Source organism: Pteronotus mesoamericanus, unplaced genomic scaffold (assembly GCF_021234165.1).
Source record: "Pteronotus mesoamericanus isolate MK-2021 breed Mesoamerican mustached bat unplaced genomic scaffold, CSHL_Meso_final contig_94, whole genome shotgun sequence".
NCBI classification, from domain to species: Eukaryota; Metazoa; Chordata; class Mammalia; order Chiroptera; family Mormoopidae; genus Pteronotus; species Pteronotus mesoamericanus.
Genome location: NW_026555285.1, coordinates 48,301,011 through 48,324,342, shown reverse-complemented (window position 1 = coordinate 48,324,342; position 23,332 = coordinate 48,301,011). Strand labels below are relative to the sequence as shown.

At 45.9% G+C, this 23,332-nt stretch overlaps 1 protein-coding gene across 1 annotated transcript in view; it reads right to left on the bottom strand.

Annotated features, from left to right (window-relative positions):
• Positions 1–23,332, bottom strand: part of LRCH1 (leucine rich repeats and calponin homology domain containing 1) — a 155,251-nt gene that overhangs the window by 65,924 nt on the left and 65,995 nt on the right. Inside the window, exon 2 of the mRNA XM_054586708.1 lies at positions 9,578–9,722. Coding sequence (XP_054442683.1) covers positions 9,578–9,722 — 145 coding nt within the window. The remainder of the gene's footprint in view (positions 1–9,577; positions 9,723–23,332) is intronic.

Sequence of the window (23,332 nt, the reverse complement as noted above, 5' to 3'; positions counted from 1 at the left end):
CATATACTTGGCCATCACCAATATCTCAGTTCCACTTAACTGCTCTAATACTTTTTACAAGCCAGTAGCACGTCCTCTTTACTAACTGCACTATAAAATCCACTCACTTGACTCAGACAGCAGACCTTTGCCCCTGTTTTTCTTAGCCCGCCTTGTAATTCATATGATATGCTACAAAACTTGATTCCACAAATTCGACAAACACTTCTTGCGTAGGTGTTACATCTACCGCACTGTGCTAGGCTCTTAGACAATTATTACTTTACTTATTGTCACAACAATCTTGTAATGTAAGCATTAAACCTCCTGTTTTTCAGACACAAGAAGTGACATTGTTCAGGAAATGTAAAGAACTTGCTTCAAGCAGCCTCACCAGCCTGTGTGAAGATTCGAAACTGGTGGTTCAGACGGCAGATCGAAGTCTGTGCCCTTCCCCCAGTGAAGGCAAACGAAGTGAAGGCAAACGAAGGCACCAGCAGGAGAGCCCCGAACTCCAAACAGGAGGCAACGAAGCACCAGACTGGTCGTTCAACGACGGAGTCGTGTGTGGAAGACTCGGCTCTCAAAGGGGCAACTCTCACTCCTGCAACTCCACACTGGGACAGGGACAAAGATCCAAGGGTTCTAATTTCAGGAAGCAGAAAACGGGCTTCGTGCAGCTCGTGCGGAATGGGGAGGCGTCGGGAGGTATTTGAGAGGCATTGGGTTTTAGACAGCTGGGAAAATGGGGACTAGAGCCCGAAGGAGTCAAAGAATCGGAGACCGTGTCTGAGATGCACGAGGCGTGAGGTCTGCACAGGGAGACTGAAGGCCCAACGGCCGGGCTCGGCGGGACGCAGCGTCGGGGCGCAGGGAGCAAAAGAACACCCGGGCACCAAAACAGACAGAACAGCAAGCAGGAAAGCATGTGACCAAAGCCAAAACGACTTTTCAGAAAGTCTGAAAAAATCCTCCTGCACCCTCCAAGAAAAGTTCAATCTTGAATGAAAAGGAGCTGGGAAAACGGAAAAACTTGAGCAAGTGTCACCAAAAATTAATAAAAGCTAAGTCTGACGACCAGTGAACAACTGATTTATGTTTTGTACTTCAGACTACTAAATTTTTTAAAATAAATTTCATATTGTCATTGACAGATAAATCATAATTAAGCAAATACACATTTACATATATTTAGAAGGTGCTAAATAAAGCATAAATCAGCCTGCATGCTAATCTGTCCTGGCCTTTCTCTTTTCTACTTGTATTTCGCTTATGTTTCAAACATTCAGTCCATGCAGATGATGTGGCCCCTGAATATGACATCGTGACGTTACATGCTTTTTAGCCTCATCTTTTTTTTAGACATGAGGTCAATTCCTGGAGGACTCTTTGGGTGAGAAACATTCTTCATTTACTAACTGATGTTCTGAAAAGTTCTATTCTAAGGCACGGTAACAGCCTTTACAAAAAGAGGCTTTACATGTTGCTTGGAGAGCCACAGTATCGATGAGCACAATACACGAACTTTTAAAAAGTCGGCCTATTAACATCCACCAGAAGACTTTCCCACAGGCTGTATTTTAGAAACATGACATTGACCCAGTGGGATCCCCGAGGCGACAAACAAGTGGCACCTTTTCTCCTATGGAGGCCAGTGGGTGACTCGTCTCCAGATCTACTCTCTATTCAAGAGCAGATGAATGAATCACTGACTAGAATGGATTGGCTTTCTTAAATTATTTTCACATTTGGTGCCACGGCTTTCCAGGCACCACACGGTGTATCGGGGAAAAAACACTGCCCGATGGCACGAGGTTAAAGCGGGTAAGTGGAGATGGACGGACAGCACAGTTCCAGAAGCTCCAACTCTGGAGGCGGCCAAGCCGTCTGGTTGTGGGCATCTCCCGGTTCAAAGAGATTATCCCATGCCCTCCGTCCTGCTGGCCCAGCAAGCGCACAGGTGCTCCCACAGAGGAGAGGGGATGGGAAAACGTCCCACTGGATAACCTGCTCTTGATTCCCTACGCCTTTTGTCTCCTAAACACCCGAGCTCTTCCGTCTTTCAGGGAGAGGACCGCAGAGTATGTATTTATTTTTGACTTAAAAATCTCTTCCCAGGACAAGTGCTACTTGAAATCCTTGGCGGCGTGATTTTACCCAGAGTTCCCTCCCTGCGTTAGCAGAGCAGGAGCAGTTCTTTCAGAAGTGGGCTCTTGTTATTTTTAACACCATACCCTGCAGCTTCCTGGCCACTATAGCATCTTGATTCCTTTTGAAAAGGAAGTGATATATTTAGATGGGGATTGGGCAACTAGGAAAACCAATACTGTGCCTCTTTTCTCAAAGGGCACTCTTCTAAAAACTTCTCTTATTTGTCCAGTTACTGTAACATTACCAACAAGTAAATAAGAACACCAGGAGGGCCCAAGGAGGCCTGGCATGGCCACTGTGCCCCCAACCAAACCTACTCGCCTACAGCCCTAACTCCCTGTGGCCTTTAACTTAAGACACCAGGGAAGAAGGATGGGAGGATGCTAATGAGACAAGAAGAGCAGAGTTCAACAAAGAAGGGACGGAAGATTACGAAAACAAATTTTCAAAAACTCCCATTCCATGGGCCAAGGCTTCAAGACTAGCTCTCACCCAGGTGTGCACACAAGTAACTAAAACAACTCACAGAAATTTACTGTCAGGCAAGAGTTTCTTAGCCAATCAACTAAGTATACTATTAAAAGATTAAGAAACATGACTGGATAGCTCCATTGGCTCAAGCGTCGTCCTGATACACCGAGGTTGTGGGTTCAATCCCCGGGGAGGGCACACACAAGAATCCACCAATGAGTGTATCAGTAAGTGGAACAACAGAGCGATGCCTCTCTCTCTCTCTCTCTTCTTTCTCTCTCTTTCTCTCTCAAAATAAATACATTCAAAAAATAAGAGAGTACATAAAGTTTCACTACTGAGTCAAAATGAGTCCTTGCACTACACATTCCACTCACAAAGAGCCTTTTCAATGAAAGAATCCAACGGCACCACAATTTTCCTGCATTCAGAGAATTACTGGACGTCCACTCTCACTGTGTTCAAAGGCATTCTTGAGCTTACAAACCACCCCCAATGGAAAGAAATGAGAACTCTAAAAGAGGTTAAGAAATGTGAAAGATAGACTCAGAGGTCCAACATCTAATGACCCAGGAGTACCCAAAGGAGATGGAAATAACAGCGCAATATTGAAAAAAGACACTGACTCAAATATTTTAGAGTTGATGAGAGCCAGGAATCTTCAGACTCAGGAAGGAAAATAAGATTTACAGCAAAGTAAATAAAAATAAAGCAATATATAGAGAATGAAGTTCAGAAGCACCAAAGGCAAAGAAGATATGGGAAGAAAGAAGAGGGAAAAATGTGGAAGATTTTTCTGCAAACCCGAAACATTTAGACTAGCAAAGAACTTCTCTGTAGCAAGACAGAGGCCAGAAAACATAATGTCTTTAAATATAATAGAAAGATTTGCCAACTTAAAACTTTATATTAGTGGAACCTAAAACTTTGTACTAAGAATTTGAAATTTCTTTCAAGAATGGGGATCAAAGACATTTCAGAAAAAGACTGTATTTATCATAAACATACCTTCACCAAATGAACTTCTTAAAAATGTATGTTATAAAGGAGAGACTCTAAAAAAAAGCAAGATGAAATAAGCAAGCAAAGAATCTGGTACAAATATGGGTGAGTACTAATAAGCATCAGTTGAGTAAAAGCACAGCAAACAGCAAGGTGGACCTAAAATAAAGAATAAAAATAATATCTAGGTTTGGAGTGAGGAGCTTGCAGTTTAAGCTCTCTATAAATGCTATTACTTTGGGGAGGATAAGATAACTTTAGAAATCTGTTCTACAGAAAACTTATGGACCAAGGAAAATTAGAAGATTTAGGAGTGATTTAAAAAGTACTACATATTAAAACTTTTAGGCCTCAGCTAAAACACCAAGCATAGGGCAATTGCTGGCCCTAAAGACTTCTACAAAACAGAAAAATAACTAAAACTTAATGAGCTAAATATCCAAAACTCAAGGAATTAGAAAAAGAATAAACCTATAAGAAAATGCTAGAAAATATGATTTAAAAAAACACTTATGTTTTACTTATATATCAGAAATTACTGGAATAGAAAATAAAGAACCAAAAGGATGGTAACTACCATCATGAGTAATTTTTTTTAATACAAAATTAAGACAAACTTCTGAAAAGATGAATAAAGGAAAACTGGGCCTACATCTGCAGTATTACACATCAACAGGGGAACCGACTATCAATACGGTAGAAGATTTTTTGGTCTCCTGGAAAACCTTCCAACCGGTTTTATGACTAGGACCCTGTGCATGGCCTGCCATGAAGCACCGCGCTCGCTACACGAGACAGCGACCGTGAACGCACTGAGCGAACGCTATCTGGCCGAGAAATAAATTCCGCTGATTTCTATTATTCTTACTTATAGAGCAGTGTGGCCAGGGACACGTCACTGTGCTATGTTTTCCTGTCTAGAGGAAAGGCTGTTGGCGGGCTCCATGGGGAGCATTCCAAATCCCCAGCCCCTCTTTCTCATGTCTACGTTCTTCTTTCCTTTCTCTCCCTCTTCCTTTCCGCAGTATCTGTTATGAGCCTGGTCAGCTAGAACGCGGTGAGAGGGAATAGAAGAAGCTGATTCCTGAGGGAATGGCCATGTTGCAAAAGGCTTTTATCTGTTCTAGTTAGAAAAATAAATGTAATTTGCAGCTTGTTCATTTGGGGCTTGCAGGAAAAACTTTGAGAATCCCCAGAACAAAAAACAAACAAACAAACAAACAAACAAAAAAAACCACGATACAATAAGTTAGGAGTAGGTCTTCACCCCACCTTAAGAAAGCAAACCTGCAGCACAAAGATCTTAAGAAACCCTCTGAAGCTCAGAAGCAGAACTGGAGACAAAACCAACACGTTCTGCCAGCGATCGAGCTATCGAAGTCATAATGTCCCTTTTGTGTCTTGCTGCTTTTTTTTTTTTTCCAATACAAACACTGATCTAAAACAACATCTGTAATCAGGTGATGTGTATGATGGAAAATTCCTCTCTGGAAGCCTTGCCAAGCGCTGGGCCCTGTGAAAAGGGATAGAATCTGATAAGGTCCCACCTTGGAAGCAGCAGCTCAGGAAGTGCGCTCGCAGAGGCAAGCCTGGGACGGTCCCCTCGTGGCTGCTGCTCACCTCGCCCTGCGAAAACTGTTTTCACGTTTTAAGATAATCCTGCCAAATACCTGTATTTTGGTGTCTTCTTGTTGATCTGTCATTTCACAAGACAATCTAGCTACCAAAGGCCACTTCCAAAATATGTAAAGCATTCTCATTGTCTTTCCCTCTGTGGGAGATAAGAGCTTCATAAAAGGATGCAGGATTTACAAGTTTGTCTTGAACTGAGCAGAACACCTCACGTTTCCCAGGTGAGGAGGACACTGTCTGTTTTATCAGTTCTCAGAAAGAAGAAATGCTATCTTCCAATGGAAACTTCCTTCAGAAATGTCAGTGCAAGGAGCCTGCGGGATAAAATTAACTTCTTAGGCACAATGAAAATTAATTCACTCGCAAGAAAAAAATAAAATCTCTGCTCTCTACGCCAACTCTGGCTGGGAGGACGCTTCTTCCAGTCCTTCAAATGGAGGGCTATGCCCTGAGGATTAAGGATTATTTCTCAGAACGGGCCCCCCACAGGAATGTGGGGATACAGGTTAGACAGCCACCAGGAAGCAAGGAGGCTCCTCTGGCACATTGTTTAGCAGCCAAGAAGGATGCCAGGCATCAGACAAAGCAGCCTAAACAGAGATGTGATACCATTTTGTTCAAAAACCTGTCTTCTTTCCAGGCAAGGCCTCCGAATCCACTGCCAGGAGGCTGGGAGAGAAGGGGATTCTCACGCATAAGCCAGCTCCTGGTCCTGCGTATGTCGCCCTTGGAAAGCAAAGCCAGTCACCAAGAGTTCTGGAAGCAACGTCGTCAAAGGCTGAAAGGAACTTTCATTCCTTGGCAGCATCTACGCTCTGAGATGACACTTGGAGACGAAGGCCCCTATTCTTAGAAGCACAACCCCTGCAAGGCTGTGCAGGGTTTGCTGCTCTGGGTGAGTCTGTTTTCCTAAGGTCCCTTCTCTCCAGGCCCAGCGTCAACAACCACCTCCCCAGTGTCTTAAAATAGGTTTGGAACTTGGCGAGGATTTCCTGTGGAACTCGGGTTCAAAAATGTTTGTTCCTCTATAGGAACAAATCCTGCTTAATCGCTTTTATTGTTCCTGGCCACATTTCTTGGATTAAGACGCCGTATCACCGGAAGAGACACCGTGGCGCACACACCAAGCTAACATGACCTGTTGTTGCGAACACCAAGAAGCAAAGATGAAAAGCCCAGATCCTTCCAGCGCAAGCTCCCTCAACAGCAGCAAATTAATGTCTTTCCACAAATATGGCATTTCAGTCATGTAAGAAAATGTGGAAAACATCAAAGTGTTTTTAACTGCATTTAACAGTAAAGGTTTGTTTTTGTTTTTGTTTTTTCATTTGTGGGTTTGTTTTTTTTTTCCACGTGGGCCAATTAAGCCCATTTCTATCTAAGACAGGAACTGGGGTCCTGGCACCTTGCAACCATCTGACATTTAAGGACGACATTCCTGAGATCCTGTCAGCTAAGAAGCTGGGTCGGCAGTGACCCATCACCGCCACTACCATCATCTTTGTTGTCATCGTTGTCACCATCAGCATCAGATACGTATGGCCTTGCGCTGCGGGAAAACCTAGCGTAACTCAGAGGGCGTCACCCGTGTTAAATGCTTCCCCTAAAGGCAAGGGAGCTTCACACAGCATCTCTCCTACTTTGAAAAGTACACAATTGGATATGTCTCCATGTGATTTACTTAAAAGGAGAAGAAATTATTAACAACAGCAAGACCATGTTTAATGTTAGGAAGAGAAACACGAAATCTAAAAATTTGAAAAGCAGCTTTTCTGCACTCTTTTAATCTACCAACTTTTTACTCCTCGTTCGCAGAAACAGGAGGAACAATTCTAAGTCCGACAGAAAAGAGTGTTTTCAGGGACTTATTTCTAAAACTTGAGGCACCTGCTGGCGTGTTCAAGCCGTTTCGGACTGCGCTGCCCCGACTCGCCCGCCTTCGGTGTGTGCTCCACGGTAACTTACCGTGTTTCTTTGATCCCCTGAAACGTATACAGACGTCCCCACTAGGTCTCAGTGAGGAATCATGCCGTGACTTGACTGCACACGGTCTAGGATGCAAGCTTTCTCCGACACAGCCTCCCAGTTATAACCACCACAGAAAAGAAACTGGCTGGAAGGCATCGCAGACGCCCCCCGCAAGGCTGTGTGTGCGCACGGCATCCTGGGTCCCCTGCGTCTTTCTCAAACACCGTATTCTGCCGAGTATAATGCGTACTGGTTGCCCCAATTTTTGAGGGGAAAATAAGGATGTGCATTATACACGGGTAGTACTAATTCCGTATCTACATAAATGTTTTTCTTTCTTTTATTTACCCTTATGTGTTAAAAGTGTAACTGTAGAAAGCAATAATGATATCTGTATGCAAAATAACACCCTGGAATACGATCATTGGTTTTATATATAAGTAAAAAACTGAATTAAAAAATTAAAACGAAAGATTTTTTTTTTCCCCTGAAAGTTTGGGCTAAACACATAGGTGCACGCTATATATGGCAAAATACAGTAAGTGGACTAGCAGCTTCTCTCTTTACAGTCTCCGGACGGGGACTAAGACGCCGCGACCACCTTCGGCTTCAAAGGACTAAGCTTTAATATGAAGCAGAAGCTGTGGACACTGGCTTTCGCTTCGGCCTCGCTGAGCACACGGTTGGACTCTTCCCACGGTGGGAAGGAGGGAGAGGGCACTTGGGAAACCCAGGGGGTGGCTTCTATTTCCACATGAATACACGAGGCCACCCCGTCACCTCCCGAGCGGGGGTCCTTGGAGTGCGTTCTTCGTGATGCTGTGGAACAGCCTGAGTTCCACCACCAACAACATGAAACCCACGCGTGACAGATTAGGGAAGTAGAAGAAAGCAAAGCCGGGAAGTCTCTGGGATTGGAGAAAAAGTAAAACAAGGAACACAGACTTCTTTTCCATAGCTGAGAACAGGGTAGTTAACAGTTAAGAACAAACATGAAAATCGTCACAATGAAGGGTTTTGCAACTTTTTGCAAAAAACCCTTAAAAAGAAAGCAAGTTTTTTTTTGTTTTCCCAGATGAAAAAGTCCTCAAAGGGAAATGTTTTGCCAACGTGGAAGGGGTGAAACAAAAAAATGGCAGAAGCACTAAAAGGCATCCAAATCGATGAGTTCAAAAACTGTTTTAAGCAGTGGGAAAAAAGTTTCAAATTGTTTTAAGTTTATTTTTATAAATAAATTCCAGTTTTTTGGGGCCTCCCCTTATAACTAGGATTGTTTTTCACTTCCAAGGAAGAAGATACGTACTTTTAATGAAATGCAATGAAGACAAAGAAAAAGAAATTCAATGGAAACCCATTTCTGACCGCAAAGAAAACAGGAGAAGACCCCTAATTCTCAGGGGTCAACCACAAAAAACCTTAAACATTAACTGACATTATCATCTCATAAATTAACGCAAGACCTGGTCGACTGGGAAGTTTGCACTTTAAAGAGCGGCATATTTGTTACACCACGCCAACCCTGCTGGCCAGGGGCCACCCTTTGCAAGCCAATAACGCACCTAATGGAGTGAGGGCCCTGCTCAGGCTTGAACTCTGGAACCTTGTCCTTCCGGTGCGGGTGGATTTGCTAAAACAGCTCCCTCCCCTCTCCGGGCATCCCAAACGTGAGTCAAGGATTGAGAAGACCAGGCGCCAAGATCTCGCTAAAGGAGCTGAGAGTCACAGCGGCAAGGTCGAAAACCTGTGCCTTAACGCAGCTGCTTCCCTTAGTTTCGGGGTGGTTCAAGGGCACTAATACGTTACACTGTATTGTGCACACTCAGAAAGTCAACACAGAGCGCTGGTCCGTTCTCAGCAGGCACTGGACTAGTTCAATGGACTACAGAGACAGCGCACGTCAAGTCTTGCTGGAGTTGCTCGCTGCCCCTCCCGAACTTTGGCAAGTGACTTAGAGTGAACAAGTTCAGTGAGTGCCAGGTAGCAAATCCGACGGCACCCATAACTCCCAAAGGCCACAAGGCCCTGCTTTGTCCCAACCCCCCTGTTCTTTTTACTTCCCTCCTCCAAAATCTCCATCAGTACCTGAAGACAATGCACCAGCAACCTTCCAGGAGCTAGCAAGACAAAAAGTGTAAGTGATGTCCTGTACACTATTTTTGAAAAGCAGAAACATCTTGTCATATTGACATTCGGAAAAGTCTAGCACCAGAAACAATATGAATGGCACTGCAAGTGTATTAGAAAATGTATTTCTTAAATGATATTTGTGTGATTTACTTCAAAGAGTGATTAGCAGTTGCAAAGAGAAAAACATAGATAGAAATAAAAGCATATTTTGATTTGAATTTTATTACAACCTGCATAGTTAACCCACCTCAAGTTTAAGTAGGTCAGCATCTGCAGATTAACGATGGCTTCAGGAATGACTCTGATACAATTGTGATGCAGATTAAGAATTTCCAGTGACACGAAGTGGCACAATTCCATTGGAACTTCAACCAGTCTGTTTTTAGATAAATCTACGAGAAAAGAAAAGAGTGGTCAATATCTTCAACATAATCCAATACAAACTGATCAACTATCATACTTTTTTCTTAACATGTTTTAAAATAATCATCATAACCTACATGTAGATCGACATTATCATTTTCTGCACCGCTGTGAATAGGGCGTTGTGATATCCACTTATTAGCGTATTAGCTTAAGTCATAAGGAAAAGCGAAAATACTACTGCAACAGTTTCAGCTATGTTAATTTGTAAATTTAGGCCAGAAAGAGGGGTAACTGAATCAATATCTACTTTTCACATCATCTGAAAATTATTTCAAAGTTAATCTCCCCTGGACAAGGATGTAAAGCTGTACCCTGTAGCCTCTCTGAGCACCTATATTTACCCCGGCATTTAATTTGTTTAATTCAATTCTGCATTCATAACATGTACTGTCTCTCGGAATATGACTTTTCTGTCTTCCGCAGGCAAGCACACAGCAGATGCCAAGCAAATGCGCCGCCCCCGGGGATTACAGAGTGCCCACGATGTGTGAGGAAGACCGCGCTGTGTCTGCCGCCTGGCCTGCAGCAAAACAGGGTTCCCGTGGTCTGCGGAGCAAAGTAAAGCCACGTAAGGTTTATAATGCCGCCATGTCAACAATAAAAATGGAGAAGACCCCTTCCTGTCTCAATCTGGGAATGGCAGGAATTTATTGTCGAATGCCGTAAAACACTGAACATAAGACAAGTCAGTCAGCAATGACGGATGACCCCGTACTTGAGTAGAAGGGACTCAATTTAGGAAAACTTAAATAAGTCAACGCTATAATGAGACAACAGCCAGAGGACCGCCTTCACGGCAGTCCTTCCAACAAACAAATCCATAAATAAACAAAAAACAGGCCTAGATGACTTCAGAGGGAATTCTAAGAAATTCTAAAGGGACAATTCTGACAACATTTAAACTATTCCAAACCATGTAAAATGAAGGAAAGTTTCAAATTCGTATGTAAACAGTCAGGTATAATATTGATGCCCTGACCTAACAAGAAAGTATATGAGCAACCCTTCCCAGTACCGAGCTAAGTTCTAAATTCAAAAATTAGCAAACAGAATTGAGCACTACATAAAAAGACTGGCATACTGAGACTAGGGAGAATTTATGCTAGGAATATAAGGCTTTTGAATTATTATTTAAATCATTCACCATATAAACAGAGCAAAAGTGAAATGCTACATGATCATCTCTATATATACTTTATTGTTTTATATATCATGAAATTGACCTATTTCAAGTGCACAATTCATCAATTTCTAGTAATTTTACCAAGTAGTGTATTCAGCACCATACATCAGCTTTAGAACATCTGTATTCATTCTTAATGTCATTGCTCAATAAAAGGAGAACAGTTAAACATTTCCTTACATAATTTATAAACATGAGAGAATATGCTTTTATTTATTGCTACATCATGAATGCCTAGAACTGTTACCGTTAAAATCAAGACAGACATCATTACTGTTGTCACTACTATTGCTATTTACTCTTATTCAGGAGGTACTAGTCAATGACATGGGATAATAAAAGAAAGGACAAACCAAAATTGGGGGGGGGGAGGCAAAATTATTATTATTTACAAGAAATATGAGTGTTTTCCAGGAAAATCCAAAAATATTAGCTGAAAAACTATTACAAATGTAAAAAGGTAGAGGATAGGAAGTTAATATACTGAAATGATAGTCTTCACACACAAACACACACACATACAAACTAGAAAAACGATACAACAGAAGAGACCTAACTTACTAGAGCAAAAGAGTAGAACACCTATGAATCTTAAGACATATGCAAACGTGGAAAAAGTTTTCTACTATGAAGAAAACTTTACAATGTGACTCAACAACACGTAAGAAAAGGTAAAATAGATGACCAGATATTTCATGATTTTAAAAAAGACAACACTATGAAAAAGGTGTCAACTCTCTCTGAACTATACCCATATAATTTAATACACTCTCAATTAGGAAAATACTTCTAGGATACACTTCAAAAATTTGTTGAGGTTATGGTACAAGTTTGCTTCTGAAGTTCACAGAGTAAAACCACAATGCAAAAAAATTGCGGCATCACTCAAAAAAGAAGAGTTCTGAGGCAACCCCACTCTCCTAGATGCCGATGACATATCATGAAGCCGTGTGGTGGGCAGACAGGAAGTTCAATGGGACAAGTGACCAAAGATGGGAACGAGGTGAAAGATGCAAATACATGGAAGTCACGGGTGCGGCAAAGGTGGCATTTCAAGTCAACAGGGGAAAGATGCCGGGCAAGGAGACAGCCTGAGAACACCGGATCGCATCTTACGCAAGCAAGCGAAAACAGGACAGGCACCTGTTTCACCTCCTGTCCCTCAATAAATTCTAGATGAATAAAGTGATCATTTGTAGACGGTGAAGCCGTAACAGCACTGGGACGACACATGGGAACATTGTGACCTATGACTGGCACTGAGCAAGGCTGATACACCTGACACATTAAAAACAGAATGTACGGCATTTTAAAACAAAAACCTTCCCCAAAACACAAATGACACTTGAGGAAGAGCGGGGAGGGTGGGAAGGCCAACAATTCATAAACCCAATAGGCTACATTTTTGAAATATAAAAATAGTTTCTACAGTCAACAATAATAAGACTGAAAACCAAAATAATAATAATAAAACAGAAATGAGCAGGCAGCTCACAGAAAAAGCTCTTAAGCATATGAAAAAAAATGATCACACTCAAATGGCAGCGATGCAAATGGCGACTCCAAGGGAGAGTCTTTTTCATCTACTAGACGGGTCAATATCAAAAAGCGTGACCCACAGGTTGTAATGCTGAGGCCATGGAGATGTAAATGAAGGACATTTCCGCAAAGCCCATCAAAATTAAAAATGTACATCCACTTCACCCTAGCAGTCTTTCTCATCGACAGATAAACTCCTACCTGTGTAAATGACATTTTTAAACACAGTGTGAAACAGCAAAAGATAGAAGGCAATTTAAATATCAGTGGAGATCTGGTTATATATTACTATACTATCAAAGAGATCACAAATAAAACAAAATTAAACCAAGTAAAAATATAATAATACTATGTCATGTGATGGAATATCGTATTAAACATTATGTTCCATAATAGAAAGCTACTACTATGCACCCACGTAAATGAGTAACGCAGTTTCATACGTGCTGAAGTGGGGCAAGCTCCATGATACAGTGTGATTTTTTTAAAAAACCAGGTACACAACAGTGTATAAAGTTTCTGTGTTTTTAAATATGTATATATAACTGCTTGCATATACAGAGATTGTCTCTGGAAGGCTGTACAAGACACTGGTGTAAGTGTTCCTTTTCTGGGGAGAGGATTTTTTTTTCTGGGGGAGGACAGGAGCGGAAGGGAGACTTCCCCACAGTAGACCCTCTCGTACCTTTCACAAGTTTGAGGGATGAATTATATGAAGTCTGTTGAGAAGGTATCCAGCCATGTAATATGTAAAATAGAGACATTTACTGAAGAAGATACAAGAAACACTGTACACAGGACAATGACGCCTCAGTCTCCTTCAAAGGAGGCACCATGGGACCTCATACAGTTCTCCTAACCACCATTGGCTGCACCGTCGTATTTTCCTGAATTTCATCGATGGTCTGAAATCTCTTCCCTTTCAAAGGTGATTTTAGTTTTGGGAAAAGCCAGAAGTCGCAGGGCGCCAAACCTGAGCTATAAAGGGGCTGAGTCAGCTGGGTGATTTGATGTTTTGCAAAAACACTCTGCACTAGACGTGATGCATGAGTGGGCGTGTTGTCATGATGAAGCTGTCAATAACCAGTTGCCCCTGGCTGCGGCCTTCTGAATCATCCGTATAGTTTACATCATGCATGTTCAAGCTTAATGCAAAATTGGATGCAAATTCGTTGCTCTACTCAGTCATTTTGAATGCGACGGCCACACAGTTCACATGCTCACTCAAGGGCATCTACCACCCCCACTCACTAGTACAGTGAAGTTGTCATTGCTCACACATGCGCATTCCAGCCCACTCTCCTTGGCTGCCAGGTTACATCGATGTCACACAAACCATTCTTGTTATATTAATAATGGTTGGACTTTTTCTGGACAGACCTCATATATGTACATATAGAAACCATATGGATTACATATAATAACATACATAAATTTCTCTCTCTCTCACAACTTCCCACCAGCATTCATATTCTTTCTCCACACAAAGAATTTCATTTCTTTTGACAAAAAAGGAGGCCACAGCGAACTGTGGAGTCCCACATACTAAATTAAGGGAAAGCTAAGCAGACAAAAATTCCAGATGTCTCTTGCATTCATTCTTTTTGAAACTCTACTGTACATGGCAGCCATCTTTATGTGCAATACTGCTGGAAATTGGCCCAGGAAACTTTTATGTGCTATATCCTTCAGGGTTAACCCAAAGAAAATTCCACTCAGGGTCCAGTTTACATTCAAAACCTTGCCTTTCCTGAGACTCTTCAGAACTATACTATCAAGTTGTATGTTTTCATAACTATTTTAAGTAATAATGTTTTTATTGGTTTCAGTACCACTAATGCTTTTTATACCAAAAAATATAGAGCTTTTATAGAAATAGGACATCAAATTAATCATAGCAACCACTCCATTCTGATAGCAGAAGATCAGCTCTAAATCTAACACCGCTTGAGATATTTGAGATAGTTACTCAACTTTCTAAGTCTCTGTTTCCAAATAGGTAAAATTTGAATCCATGCACCTGGGTGAATTCAAAAATGTTTCTCAGACCTAAGATTTATGTGAATAAGTCAAATATATTCAGAATTCAAGGATTATCTGTCAAAAGCATTCAGAACCTACGTGATTTTTTTCACCATAATAATCAATTGCAGCAGTTAAATATCATAAAGTTATAAAATACAAACCTATATCTAATAAATCTAAGCACATCTTTCTAATGAATTTGACATTTCATTGTAGACACTATATCCTATCATACAATCTGAGTTTTAGAAGTACTCTGTTTTCAAACTTGAAGAAAATGTAACGGTAGGAGACAAAGGTATAAAACAGCTTACAAATTAAGCTAATATTCAATTCTGGGCTAAACTTCCTAATAGGTTAAACTTCCTAAAGGCTAATAGCATTAACAATTTGCTAGAAAACAATGCTGGAATAATGTCCTGATTAGCATAGGAGTCCGGTATTTTCATTAAAACTTACAACACAGATTTCATTCGCGCCCCTCCACAAACTCCAGGTTTGCAGGGAACTTTTTCCACCCTCTTCCTTCCCTGCCGCACCCTCCCACCCACCTAACTCGCACACAAGCTCTGAGAGGCAAGGGGGACGCAGCTGGTAAAGCCATCATTTTAAATTGCCGATCTGATCTCTCCTGGGCAAGTCTTTGCTTTCGATTGTGCTATTCTGCATGTAGTTTTTCAGGAATGCTTTTACTGAAAGAGGTCAGACTATACACTACAAATACAGTTATAAGGTGTGAACAAGGGGGACGTGCGAGGCCTGAGGCTACTCCGCTGGCCGCGCAAGAGGCCTCCATGTCTGCTGAGTTAGTGAGCATCTACCTGTGCAATGGGCCCCTTCATCCTCGGTGTGTGCCCCAGCTGCTAGGCAAAAAGGGAAGAAATTGCGTTACAAAATCTATGCAGAGCTTAGACTCCTGCAGCGTCTGTATGAAAAGGTGCCTAGAGCAGCACTGTTCAAAGAAAAACAAAATGGAAAAACAGAGAGACAAAAGTTTTCCTTTCTCGTTTGTTGAGGTTAATTGCCCTGATAGTGAATTATTAATATATTCATCAACACATACTCCGTACTCTGTTCCGGCAGAAAGGAAAGACACGTATGTTCACTTTCAAAGAAGTTATCATTTATATTTGAAAGGTGAGGTGAGGCACACCCAGAAGGCGCCATAAGGTAAGATGTTCTAATGGTGCTTTTTATAAAAAGTCTAAATCAAGAGGCAAAGTCCAGTTGGGTTAAGTGACGTCCCCACTCCCTGGGCCTCCCCATCCTGCCAGACGCTACACCTGCAGCTTTGCATCTGGCACCTCCTATAAACCACCCATCGAAAGAGGAGGAAACTGCCTCAGAAAGCTTACAGGGCTCGCCCAAAGTCAGAGGTAAGTCATTACAGTCACAACTAACTTAGAGACAGACAGACTCTAGAGCCACCCAAGGCCACTCTTTCTCCATAGAGCAGTGGCCAACAAGACCGTGACATGTCCCTGCAGCTAGATGACAGGACAGGTACGGCAACTAAATATTCACTGCATTTTTATTTGTCCAGAACGCCAACAAAATAACATCAACGCCTTCTGTGCATAGCCCCAGAGGGTGAGAATGTTTTAAACATTCTGCTCAAAAAGAAAGTACTGAAACCAATATGTGAGCTGATGGGCTAAATGCTGGAAGTGGCGACAGGAAGCGTGGTAATTAGAAAACTCAGCTTCAGTTGCTAATTATGCTGACCTTACATAAGCGCCGTATTTCACTGAAGAGTTTAGAACGGGTTTTAAATACATGACTTACCCTTCCCTACTTGCCTCTGAGTATCATTTAATTCGCAGTTAACTGTATAACTGGAAGTGGGGAAGGGGGTCCAAAACCCTGGGCACGTTTGCCTCCCTGTGCTTCACCTGGACTAACGCACAAGCTGTGTTGTCCAGAGGGGCCAGGGAGGTCAGTCTGCTGATGAACGAGCGTGGCTCGATCACCCAATGACAGATAGTTGAGGGGTGGGGGCGTTCAAAGTTCTTTCCTGTTAGTTGAAAGCAAAGAAATAAAACAAGATCTGGTCGCCCTCTCTAAAGAAATTAAAGGTAAGAAGGTGAAGAAGAAAGAAATCTAGGACTTCAGTGTAATTAAAGACAACTGGAAGAAAACAGTCAACTCACATCAGACGTGCGTCCCTGGCTCGGCTTTCGAAAGAGCGAACCCATGGCAGGAGGCAGGCAGAGTACAAGCAGGAGCTCTTGCAGAGAGAGGGGTGCTAACACGTTGGCTCACGAACTATTTACTAAATAAAACATCTGCCTTGCATGTCTCAGCCTTGTCAGCACACTGGAATTACCTGAAAGGTTTTTACAGATCCTGAAGCCTGGAGCCCACGGCCTGAAATGGTAGGATGTGACTTGGGCATCGGAATTCCTTACCCACTTGATTCCCGCCCTGTATTCCAGGGGGAAACGCGGATGAGCAGATGGTCCAACCTCTCAGCTTTCCCTACAAAAATGCACCAACAGGTGGCGCCCTCCAAGGAGCAGGTGGTGGAGCCCAGGACGGGTCTGACTGGGACACTCAGCAGGCACCCCAATTTGATAAAGGAAATCTGCACCAATATAGGGTTAAACACTCCTGGATTAGCTTCTTCCTCTTTTGCTGCGATCTGAGCAACAAAAATCTGACCTGGAATGGAGCTGTATGTATCATGATTGTCTATGATCTTGGCAAATTAGACTTTTTCCTTATTGAATCCTCAGCATAACCTAGTGAGACAGGTGTTATAACTCGCAGTTACCTGGAGGCACTAAGGCCCGGAGAAGTTAAGCAACTTGCCTGAGGACACAGAGTTACTGTCACCGAAGAACCAGCTCAAAAAACGGTCCTATCCTGTTTGACCAGGGGCTGAGCTGTTTTTCAGGGCAGACGACCAGGCCCCGGGGTCAAGCAGCTGAAGTATGTACTGAGGGGAGGGCTTTGGCCTCCAGCTGCACCGGGAGCCAGTGGCGCCCAGTGCCCCACCCACCGCGCATGCACACATACGCACACATACACACACACACGCGCGCGCGCGCGCGCAGAACCAAAGGACCAGGACAGAACCAGAACTTCAACGCCAGAACCGTTTCAGAAGCCAAGGGTCCACTCTCCAGGAAGGTCACCCGCTGACGCCCCTTTACCATAAATGACCAAGTTCCAAGATCCTCCTATTAAAACTTGCTCCCACCAGCGCTCCGCATTACTGGTCCCCGAGCCCCTAAAACACTTTGGCCCGGTCCAACGAGCAAGATGGATTCGAGGCCCCGTGAGGCCCCACTGTGTCGGCTGGCGCCCTCTCCCCCAGGAGACCTGTCCTCACTCCAAGCCCTGGCGTTCGAAGCCGCGGCCGTCTGAAGCCTGAGGCACGCAGGCTCGGCTCAGTGAGCGGCAGAGGCGAGGACCTCACCAGTATGTGGGCCGCCAAAGCTCCGCTCTGCTGATGGGTGTGCGGCTCTGTAATGCCGGGGGTCGGGGGGGGGGGGTCAGCTGTTTGTGTGGCCACCTCTGCTAAAAAAAATTAGCACTGCGTTTCAGATGCCTGGTCCGGAGGCAGTACGTGACCCCAGAGTTTTGTACTAAATGTAAGCAACCTCTGCCCTGACCTCTGTGGCTCAGGTGGGTGTTGTCCCTAGAAGCAAAAGGTCGCCAGTTTGATTCCTGGTTGGAGCACAGGTCGGGGTTTTGGTTTCGGTCCCTGGCTGGGGTGCGCCCAAGGGACAGCCAATTGCTGTTTCTCTCACTCTCTCCTCCCCCTTCCCTTCCCCTCTCTCTAAAAATAAATAAATAAAATCTTTACAAAATAAGTAAATAAAAAATAAAAGTGACCTTTGACCAGGTCCCTCATAGTTTTTCCAGAAAGAGGAGTGTGTGTCATTGGGGCCTGGATTCTTCCACCTGCCCCACGTTGGACACCATCCTTCCTGCCGCACACGGGCCCGGGGGGCCTCGCCCGGCCCCGCGGACAGAGGCCCAGCCAGCTCTGCAGACACGCCCAGCCCGGCAGCCAAAGGAACCCCAGAGCCACGCCCTCCCGTGTCCACTCCTCCACGGGAGCCGTCACAGGAAAGCCCTGCGGCCGGGAAGGCAACGTGAGTTTGGCCACGGCCAAAACAAGCTCAGCAAATCCCTAAAATAAAGTCGCCAAAGGAATAAAAATAAGCCGGGGAGGGTGGGGAAACAGTCCATGAATCTTGTGTGCAGTCAGCACGTTCAGAGCATGATGTTGTTTTTGTATGAAAAAGGAAAGTGGTCCATCCGGAGGAACTGGACTGGGCCGGCTCCCTGGCAGCCTCCTGAGTTATCGGCCACCGCGGCCGCGGCAGGAGCGCTGACAGACCGGGACAGCTGCGAAACCCATCTGCAGTGCGCCGTCCCCTTCTGGTCAGAGGCAAAGGCCTCCTCTGGGAAGTCGACATTACGCCCCGTTCCAGCAAGACCAAATGATACAGTTTGCAAGCTGAACTGGAAACACGCTAGCGCGGAAGTTCGATTTTAGAAAATTAGCACTCATCGTATTGTCTCAGTGCCTGGGTGAGGTGGTGTCCTCCACAGTTAACTCTCAACCCCGGGCCCACCCGCGGGGGCATGAATGTGCTGCTCTTCCAATACTAAGGACACGTGCTCTGTGCCTGGTCGCCTCCCCTGGTCCCTCCTGGGACCACCGCTCCAAGACAGTCCTCAGTGGGAAGGACAGTCTGGGGCCACAGGCCCTCTCTGAACAACCCGTATCCCTCTTCCCCCTACGTAAGTCGACTTCTAGAAGAATCTCAGTTATAGCTTTCTATTCCCCCTGAAGTTTCTCCACAATGACCCCAGCAAGGGACTCCCCCTCACGCCCACTCCCCCACCTCGGCACAGACACCCCACACCATCCCGTGACTCGGCACCTGGCGGGGCTCGGGGAAACACCAGCCCATTTCGGGGGCACTGGTGTAGGAAAAGCTGCTCCAGGCAGGGAAGCAGAGCCCAGAGGCTGAGTCAGCCCTGACGAGGCAGGTAAAACTGCCCTACACTTCATGGTTAAAGGAGCAGAAATAGTAAGCAGATTCTTGAGAGTGTTGAGTGAGACAGGCAAAATCTCAGGCCACATCTCTGAGAGATCAACAGGAAACACTCACGTCGAACAGTAGGGATCTGTTAAATAATTCTTCAGCATGAACCATGAGGTCTTCCCTGAACACCTACTTAAAATTTCAACATGTCAGTCTCCACCTCATTTTTCAGTTCAGCGTTTTCATTTTTGTTCAGCACTTAGATAACCTCTAGCGTAGCACATAATTTATTCAAGTATTACCATTGCTAATTTTTTGTTTTTCTCTATGAAAACTGGGATCTCTGTAGGATTCATTGGTATTCAGTAAGAGCTTAATAAATATCCTTTAAATGAATAGACTAGGCAAACAGGTTCTTAGGTCAGAGAGCTTGAGTTCAAATCTTGGTCCCACCACCTAAGTGTGTGCACTGGGAAATAATTACTTTCTCTACGCTTCACTTTCCTTACCTGTCATATGGGAATAATGGCAGTACTGGCCCCACTGAATTATTGAAAAGATTAAATGAGCTGATACAAACAAAGTCCTCAAAGCAGCAGCTGCACAAAGTGACAAATCTAACAGACAAGCATACTGTACACAAACGCCTCATGATAATGACAAATCTTGGGTGAAAAAATTAGAGATAAAGAATTGTCTTCTGAGTGAAAAAAGAAGTCGGTTTGAAGGTGTCCCTCTCCAAGGCTAAATGAGAAAACAAGAAATAGAAATTAGTTTTGATAAGAACCAAAAAATATTATCAAGATAGAAGAAAAAAGAGATAAGAAGTATGGGAGGTTGGGGAGGCCCTGGCTGGGCGGCTCAGCTGGTTGGAACGTCGTCCCATACACTGAAAAAGCTGTGGGTTTGATTCCCGGCCAAGGCACATATCTAGGTTGGGGTTCAGTCCTCGGTCCCGGTGTTGGAGCCCGGGGAGTCTCCCCCACCAGCTGGGATGGTGGCAGGGGCACGTTCCCACACTGTGTGCATGCAAAGCCCTCCCCTCCCTGCCGGCAACGGTTGGGGGTGGGGCCAGGGGAAGTCACAGAAGTCAAAATGGTGCAGGAGGAGGTGCTGGGTGGAAGAGGCCTGCCCGTCTAGCCCGGGAAAGGACTGGTTGGGGGGTGGACCCACTGGAAGCCTGAGAAAGCGCCTGGTCCATCCCACACCCGAACTAATACAATCCCAGGGGAACAAGGAAAGCCCGCTGCCTGGCGCCTGCTCTCTTGCTCTCTGGGGCTGGCCTGTGTCCGCCCGGCACTGTGCGCTGGCCTGTTCCCGCTGTGGCCTGCAGGAGGGAGTCTCTCTCTCTCCTTCTCGCCAGCCTGGTGTGGCATTCGCCGGTGCATTCACGTGCCCTCTCCCGGGAGCGTGCGACCTTGCAGCCCTAGCAGCCGCGTGGCCCATGACCATGCGGGCTCCAGGGGGCAGCCTGAAAGGAACGGCAGCTGGGAGCAAGCTAGGCCACCTGGGTGGGGAACACAGACCCCTGAGGGCTGCAAAGGACAGGGCTTTAAACTGCAGCCGGAACCCCAGACACTGCCTCTCGTCTGGCCTCGGAGAGGAGGTGCGCTTCGAGGCGGGAGCCTCCCGCTCTCCCAGACCTGCAGCACCCGAGTACCACCGCTTTCCTTTTACACCAGCGTCTGTCTCCTGAGCCTGGCTTCTGTGGCGACAGGCAGCCGGACCTCTGCTTTTCTGTTCAGTTACACAGGCACGTGCCTAGCCTGCGGGTTCGATTCCCGGTCAGGACGCGTACCTAGGTTGCGGATGGGATCACCTGTCGGGGCACATACAGGAGGCAACTGATCGATGTTTTTCTCTCTCCCTTCCTCTCTCTCTAAACTCAGGTGAGGATTTTTTCAAAAAAGAGGTAGGGAAGAGGGGACCGTGATTTTAAACAGGGTGACCCAAGAGAATTCCCAAATAAGCGACCACTGGAGTGAAGAGCTGGAGGAAGTACGAGAGGAAGTCATGGGAACACGGCACGGGGGGCCGGGGGGCGGGGCGCAGCGCGGGCAGCGCCACCAGAGTAAACAGCAAATGGAAAAGCCCTGAGTGGGAGCAGGTGACATCCAGCAGGGACGCCAGGGACGCTTGTGTGGCTCCAGCAGTGGGCGAGAAATGAAAAACCTAAGACCAGTGAGGCTAGGAGGCAGCAGGTCAAGTAGGGCTTTCAGCGAATGCGCAGGCTTGGACGGTGTTGCGCAGGGCGTGGCTCACCTCGCAGAAGACTCTTAGATGTTGCATTGAGAGTAGCCTGTGGGGGGGCGGGGAGCAGGGCCACCCGTGGGGAGGCGACTGCAGTACTCCAGGCCAGAGAAGAGCAGGAGAAGTGGTCAGATTCGGGCTACACCTTTTGAAGCTAACAGAGCTAACAGAATTTGATGATTGCATATGAGTTTGAGAGAAAAAGAGCCATCGGATATGACTTCAAATGTTGGCCTCGGGATGTGAAAGAGTGCAGTGGTCCCCCGCAGCGGGCCCCTCCGGTGGGGAAACCTGCGAGCCAGCGTCGTCGGGGAGACGGAGAGTTCGTTTTGGACAAGTTACTGTGGAGACGCCTATCCATCATGCAGGGGAGGACATCAGGCAGGTTGAGTACACAAGTCTGGAGCCCCCAGGAGCGGCTCTGCCCCAAGATACAAATGGTGGGAGTTCGCAGAGCACAAACGGCACTGCAGACGTAAGTCTAGAAGATGGCCAAGGGTTTCGGCGCCCTGGGCCACGCCTGGCACAGAGAGGTGGGCAAATGCGCGGCGACTACGAGGGAGCGTTGTATGAAGAGGGAAGAGAACCCAGACAAGCACAACCCCCTGGAAGCCAAGCGCAGCAGGTGCCTCCAGGAGGAGGCGGTGACCCCCTGCGCCGAGGGCTGCTGCCAGGTCAGGGTAGCCCAAGGCTGAGAGGGGACTGCCGCCTCCAGCCACGTGACGTCACAGGCAAGGGGAGTGAATGCAGGAACAAAGCCTGAGAGAAGCGAGTTCGCAGGAGAACGGAAGGACTACTTAGAGCCGTCAAGTGGGTAGAGACAGAAAGCAGAAGAGTCGTTGCCAAGGGCCGGGGGCGGGAGAAGTGGGGGGTTACTGTTCAATGGGGACAGCGCTTCAGTGTGGCGGATGGGGGAGCGAGGGAGTTCTGGAGAGCCGTGGCAGAACACCATGGATGCGCTCACGACAGGCATGTACCCTTAAAAATGGTTAGGAGGGTACGTTTTACACGCGCGTTACCACAATTTTTTTTTTTTTAATTTTGAGAGATAGAGTATGGAAAGAGAGGAACAGGTCGCGATGCGTCGAGGTAAACCAAGGCGCCTTGTGATAAAAGGGGGCAGAGAAACGGAAGGGAAGCCGCAGGGGGCATGATATCCGGGACGACGCGGCGCGTGCGCAGGCCGGCGGGAACCACTTGGCAGAAGAGGGGAGGGCGATGACGCAGAAGAAGGAAAAAGGCTGCTGCTGCAGGGAGCTCTTAGGACGGTGGGTGGGAGCAGGGTCTCGCGCTCCGGCGGCGGCGGACACGGTGACCTTTCCCAGGAGACAATTCTCTCAGACAGGTCAGGCAGCGGGCGGACAGGGTGCAGCTGCAGAGAGTGCGTGGGTGGGCTGGCAGGTGCACGGCGATGTCCCCTCACCCGGCGGCCTGCAAGCCCCACTGGTTGAGAGGAAGGGATGGGGGGAAAGGTGTTAAGGTGTAAGGAGAGGCAGACTGTGAAGAGGCTGGGGAAGGAACGGCACGAGAAAGACGCCAGGTGCAAGGTGCCACAACACACGCCCGTGGAGCC